This window comes from Zootoca vivipara, chromosome 8, assembly GCF_963506605.1.
Source record: "Zootoca vivipara chromosome 8, rZooViv1.1, whole genome shotgun sequence".
NCBI classification, from domain to species: domain Eukaryota; kingdom Metazoa; phylum Chordata; class Lepidosauria; order Squamata; family Lacertidae; genus Zootoca; species Zootoca vivipara.
The window spans coordinates 31,766,081-31,773,099 of NC_083283.1; the positions used below are offsets into that span (position 1 = coordinate 31,766,081).

Here is a 7,019-nt window from a genome sequence, read left to right on the forward strand (position 1 = left end):
ACTGTGATGTTGCAGAAGCATAATGAACATGGAGTGGTAATGTGATGTCAGATGTTGTTGTTCTGTAAGATAGAAAGGAACAATCTATCTCAGAGTAGCCAACATGGTGCCCTCCGCATGTTGCTGGACTAGAGTTTTCATAATCCCTGACCACTGACAATGCTGACTGGGGTGGATGGGAATTGGAGTCCAACAACATCATTTGAGCACCACATTTGCTACCCTGGACGAAGTGTAGAGCATACAGTTGCTTACAGGCTATCTAGATGGTATGCTATAGAAAAAAAATGCCCCTTTAGTAAAGCTTCTGTTCTTAAACCCATTTTAGGAAGAGGACACAATGCATCTTAGCCTTTATAGAGGCCCATATGTATGAAAATAAATGAAACACCTTCTCTTTCTCCACTATCCAAAAATAGGTTCATGCTCTTGAGCTTGCCTCAAAGGCATCCTCTTGTGTTAATGATCATTTTTGTGTGTGGCACAAATGGAATTAGTCCTAACAACATATGTGAGGTCAGATTCAGATAAGCTTAGAACATTTTTGTATCCAGTAGCAAAGGGCTTCCAAATTATTGCTTAATGGATGTAGCTTGGGAGACGAAAGGTTGTATCCAACTAAGTTTTATTCAGGATAGACCCAATAAAATAAATGGACCTAAGCTAAGTCATGTTCATAAATTTCAATGTCTATGAGTATAGCTAACACCGGATACAATCCAAAGTCTTGACATATATGTAGACTGAAGCCAGTACTAGCCAATGGGAAGGAACATCAACTTGTATCTCATATGGTACAAAAGCAGGGCTCTGAAGATAGGAATGGTTTATTACATATGAAAAGAGCATATTTTAGCTTTGGATCCTTCCACCTATAGCTCATGATAGAACAGTCATGGTAGCCAACAAGTGTTTTCCCTGGGTAAGGATTATGAATGAAACTAGGATTTCATTGAAATCAGTGACCAACCTCCCATTTTCAACCGAAGCCCAGGGTTTCATTTAGCCTTTGGTTTTGTTCTTTATATGGTTGTCATTATGAAGACAGATCACATAGGGCAGCATGGTGTTAAAAAAGTACAGGAGATTACAGAGCAATATCTTTTAAAAGCTAGCTAGCATTTAGTCTCAGTCAATGGGAATATCTATCAATAAAACAAGAGAGATAAACAAAGGAGGTTCATAAAATAAAATGGAGGTCATTGAAAAGGAATAAGCAGAATGCCACATAATTAACTTAAATCATATGCAGAAATATAATTACCTGGACAGCCATGAAGAACAAATGCATATTTTGAGACCTAATGACCAGACATTGTTTTTTTTTAAAGAAATGACATTTAACTGCATTATTAATTCTTAAGAGAAATATCTGGAGATACTGTATTTAAAAACAAAGGCAAGTATTAAAAAGGGTCTAAGAATTGGGAAAAAATAAAGATGACTTTTGCTGTGCTTGGTATTTGGTCCAAAAGACACATATTAAATACATTATGGTGACATTTCCTTACAAAAGTAAAACCTGAGGGCTACAGGATAAGGCCCAGTTTTCTCTTTGAAAGCTGTTGCAGCCGAATAGAAAAAAGAAAGGGAAAGGGAAAAGGAAAAAAAGGAAAGGAAATTAAAGGAAATTTTTCTTTAATAAAGCATATGAGAAATTTTGAATTCTGCTCAGCTATATTAGAAATTATTCTGTTGAAGCTAACATGAGTTTTAAGTGGCATGTACTGAGTAAAATCAGTGTAAGTGGGTAAGATTTTATGTTGAAGAACCCGCCCCCCAATAGAATATTGTTTTTATTAGAAAATTAAAATCGTTATGTGGACTAGGTCCAATATTGTTTTGTGATTTGAAAATATTTTAATGCATTCAACAGCTTCTTTAAATTTGCAGAAATAATTATTCTACTGAAATTATTGGAATTTGGGGAAAAGGTACGCAATTTGGAAAGTTCCGTTCACATGCTGTTTTATCTTATTGCAGGAGTGCTTTTATCCTATTGATTAATATAGAATGCATGTGATGGAAGAGCATGAAGCAAAAGAAATCCACAGAGGTTTCAAATGATTTTGTTAATTTGTTAATTAATTGCAATAATTACATATTAAAAACCCGCTAGAGCAAAACTGCCCACAGCAAAGTCTGTATAAAACACCACTTTTGCAAAATTGTAGCACAATGAAAATATTTTCTACTCTGAGTTTTCCAACTTTGCTCATAAAGCAGCATACCTTGTCTGTTGATTCAAGAAAAAGTAATCATGTTGGTATTCTGAAATGAATAAGTTATCTAAAATTGGGGCGCCTAGTGGTGAAGAAGTGGTGGACAAAAGCCACAGTACTCCTAAAGAGATTTTAGAAGCAAACTTACAACCACAAAAACTTCATTTTAAAAAATAAGATATTAACAATAGTACATACAGCAATTGTAACTGTAATACAGACTTTTGAACTTTTAAATATAAAATAATCATTTTTTTCATGGCCATTTGGCACATTTTATTGCCATAGAAATAATTTTATTATGTAACATAATGGTGTCCTTGTCTTTGTTTTGATTTTGGCAGTTCTTATATCAACTTTTCAATTTCTGGTCATTAAATCTTGCACAGTCTAAATAGAATTTTACTCAAAACTTGCAAATTTATCCGTGAAATCTATTCAAATAAAAATAATTTGAGCTATGATTTACTTCACAGATAGATGAGAAAACACTGTCATTTACTTAAACAAACAGCTTATACTTTATGAGCTTTTAAACAGAAAGCAAGATAGGTGAGATGCTTTAAGAAGAAGTTGCAATTTTGCAACATAAGTCTGTACAAATCCTCCAGGCAGCAAACTGTGAAGGAAGTACCTGTGTCCCAGGAAACGTATTTTCCACATATCCTTGATAACTGTAGATCTCCCCGCAAACCCAAACTATTTACAAATGTATGCATTTTGCAGGCTCAAAGCACCTTGTTTCACACCATTATGAACACATGCATCGGCATTTCATCCTTTCATGTGCAAATTCCCAAAATTCATTATAACCAAGAGCAAAAAAAGTTAAAATATTTTTTTAAAAAAACTTATCTACAATCATTAGTGAAAGGACCAAAAATGTCAGACATTGCAGAATATGGGCTCCTAAAAGAGCTCTTTATTTTACTCACTGTTCTTGCATCATTTTTTTAAACTGATTTTTTCTCCTTTTTTGTTACAAAAAAAAGCAGATTTCCACTTTTAAATTAAACAGTACTTAAACTAATCAACTCTTCATGCCATGCAAAAATAACATTTTTTTTTAACTTCTGAGGCTTCCCATGTTTTAGTTCATAGGCATTACTAATTGTGGTTTTAAGAAATCAGTTTTTGTCATTATTGCTCTCCTGACTAGTCACATGCTGGTTTCCCGTGTGGGACAGTAGCCAGTTTCTCCAGGATTTGTATGGATTTCTGGGGGAAACAAGTGGTTTTCCATTTTGTGACCTTCTTGGCTATTGTCCCCTTTTACATCCCCCCCGACACAGTAAATGTCTTGTGTACAGTTTTGCCCCAATATTTTGGGGGAAGAAGAGCTGACTCGAGGCTCTTCTGTTAAATGGTTCCCATCTTTGTGTTTTTCCCCATAGCAGTTTGTCTTGATATCCTGCTCTTTGTCATGTCTTGTCATGCCAGGAATCTCCATGAAGTCGTCTTCTTCTCCAGTGTCCATTTCGGTGAAGCTTCTCCTCTCTTTGGAAGGGAAAGTAAAAAGCTTTTGTTTTGGAAACAGAGAAGGGGATGATTTCTTAGGAATGCTCTGGCAAACTATGGAGGCATCAGCACCCAGCAAGGGCCTGTCGCCATGTGGTGAATTCTCTTCCAAGAGAATGGTGCTGATATGCTGAGGAGGGGTGGATTGCATGAAATCTGCCGCCGTTGTTACTGGAAGTGGCCTTGCAGTGCTCGGTGGCGTTTGTGGAGCGCCACCTCTGTTTTCCTTAAAATTAACCTTAAGGGACCTTACTTTTAATGGATTGCTTCCTTTGAGAGAACTTTTGGGACTTAACATGGAGCTGTCAAAGTGCAAAGGGCCTTGAAGCAGAGACTGGGAGCCAGCGTCATCCATGTCCATGGCTGTATCAACTGGGGAGTACTCAAAGGCGATGTCTCTGGGGGCAAACATTTTATCCTTGGTGTGTGATAAAAACTGAGAACTCTTTGCTCTTTGGTCTTCCAAATGGACAGAGTCAGGTGGGAACCTTAGCTGCAGGTGAGAACCAGAGTATGGGGGCAAGGGAGACCGATCTGTCTCAGTGAAATCGGTAGCACAGCTGGCAAAGCTATCAATGCTGGAAATGCTTCTCATGTCCGTCACTATGTCTCTGGGCCCTGACATGGATGGTTCTCCTTGCCCAACAACCTCTTCCATTTCAATTTCCTCCTCATATAAGGGAGGTTTCGCTGACGAGCCTTGGTAGTTGGCATTGAGATTAGGCTGAGACTGAGTTTTAGTAATTTCATTGTATAACATTTCGAGTTTCTGAGCACTCAAGTGTTGGGGGCTGGAGGCTGTGACAATATTGTTGAGCTTTTCGTTGGTATCTTGCTGACTGACTTCCTGATATTTATTCTCCAAGGACTTATTAGAACTTGTTTCAGACATTGTCCTTCTGGCCCATTTCCACCGGCTTGGAGATAAATGGTTATCGTCGGGGGTTTCCTTGGAGTTGGCTGCTTCCTCAGTCTTACCGGAATCCACGGCTACATCAATCAGTTCCATGCTGCGGGCAAAGGCATCTTTTAGATTCATTGAGACAATGCTTCCATTTCTTTTTGCTCGCTCAAGTGCCTCCCTTCGTTTAATGGCTTTCTCCTGCCGTTTTTGCTCCTTATAAAACTCAGAGAAATTGTTTACTATGATGGGAATAGGTAGAGCAATTACCAGCACTCCGGCAATGCAACACAATCCTCCAACAATTTTACCTAGTAAAGTCTTAGGATATATATCACCATAACCTACTGTAGTCATAGTGATGGTGGCCCACCAAAATGATGCAGGGATACTAGTAAACTTTGTGGCATCTTCATCTTTCTCAGCAAAAAATACAAGACTGGAAAATATCATGATACCCATTGCTAAAAATAATATCAATAAACCCAATTCATTGTAACTCCTCCTGAGTGTGAATCCTAAAGACTGAAGGCCTGTCGAGTGTCTGGCAAGTTTAAGGATCCTGAGTATCCTCATAATACGGAATATCTGAACAACACGGCGGACATTTTGGAACTGCAGCACACTTTTGTTGGATTCTGTGAGGAAAATGGTGACATAGTAGGGTAAAATGGCCAGCAAGTCAATCACATTTAATGGACCTTTGAAGAACTTCCACTTGTTTGGAGATGACAGGAAACGCAAAAGGTACTCCATAGTGAACCAAGCTATACACACAGCTTCTACATGTGCTAGCTGGGGGTTGTCATTTAGTTGTCCAAATTCATCAATTACTTGAAGCTCAGGTAGAGTGTTGAGTGACAAAGCAATGGTGGACAGTACAATGAACAAAATAGACACAATGGCCAAAATCTGTAAAACAAAAATAAGCAAAAAAAAATGTGGTTAGCAAATCATAATGGATATTAGAAGTTCATCCTCAGAAATAGTGCACTAATAGCTTTGCAGGTCATCATATTCATCTTACTGCAATTAGACAAGATCTGCTATACCCAGTCGCCCTGATTAGTTCATGCAAGATCCGAGATGAGGAATCTCTGACACTTCAGATGCCGCTGGACTACAGTTCCCATAATCCCTGACTACTGGCCATGATGGCTAGTGCTGAGGGGAGTTGGAGAACAACAACTGGGGTTGGATCAAAACTTCACCTCTGCAAACAGAAGAGCTCCTTCTGCCCCACTGGCCTTTTGATCTAGTGGAGAAATCTCACTGGTGGAAGTGGGTGACCAAGGCAACTCATGCCAATTTCCCTTTTCCCATGCAGCTCCTAGTGTCACCTTTCTCACTGTTCTGGAGGGTCCTCCAACCTGTCACATAGTATTTTCATAGGACCTTGTGGTCTAGGAGGAGAAATCAGCAAAAGAATTCAACTTCTGTCTGCTCAGAGGATGCTCCCATCAGTGGGAGTGAAGTCTGGGTTCAAGTCATACTGACTTTGGCAAAAATCCACCAACTTCAAACACATCTATAAATCAGACCATATTCTTAAGATGAACAATAATTAACATTTGTCAAATTAGAGAAATATATGTAATGGCATAGTTTTGGTAGATATTTTGTGGATGTGTACACATGCACACACACACACACACACACACACACACACACACACACACACACACAATTATCTCTCATTCAAGGAGTGTACATGATTTTCCTTCTTCATTTTATCATCGTAATAACCCTGTGAGGTAGGTTAAGCTTAGAGGCAGTGACCAGCCCAAGGGTGCCCAACGAATTTCATAGCTGAGTGGGGATTTGAATCCTGGCCTCTCAGGCTGTAGTTCAACACTTTAACCACCATACAGCTCCACTGGGGCATTGCAGCTGACCTGGTGAGACAGAGCACTTGGATATAGTGCCCCAGGAATGGACATTATAGTGAGGCCAATAGCCTCACTTGCAATGTTCCATTCCATAAAGTTTTAACATTTCAGATGCTAGCTATTGTGTACAATAGACAGTAAGACAGATGTTCTGAGAAATGTTCTATCAGCTGACATATTCCACAGTCTTTAAATCATTTTCAGTTACAGCATAAGAATATAGAGGTGGGGGAAGAGAAAGAAGCTCAACACATTTCACTTTTTATCACTTAGTTCAATTATTTGAAAGCTGAAATAAAATGGACAGCCTTAAGATTACTTGAGAAACTGTTACGCTCAATGAATTTACCAAAGTGCAGCATTTGGAAATGCAATTTCTCCCCTTCAGAGAAAACAGTAATTTTCTGTTTTCCATGAAAAGTACCAAAGCAAACTGTGTTCTGCCTTGAATTTCAGTTTGGACTCGTGAAGTACCAAAAAAGACATATC

At 38.6% G+C, this 7,019-nt stretch overlaps 1 protein-coding gene across 1 annotated transcript; it reads right to left on the reverse strand.

Moving 5' to 3' along the window:
- Positions 1-2,448: 2,448 nt before the first annotated feature.
- On the reverse strand, positions 2,449-6,581 carry KCNB2 (potassium voltage-gated channel subfamily B member 2). Its single transcript, XM_060278194.1, has 2 exons — positions 6,537-6,581; positions 2,449-5,553 (listed from the first exon to the last, which is right to left on the reverse strand). Exons 1-2 carry the CDS (start codon positions 6,579-6,581, stop codon positions 3,382-3,384), a joined length of 2,217 nt encoding a protein of 738 aa, XP_060134177.1. The 3' UTR covers positions 2,449-3,381.
- Between the last annotated feature and the right edge of the window lie 438 nt (positions 6,582-7,019).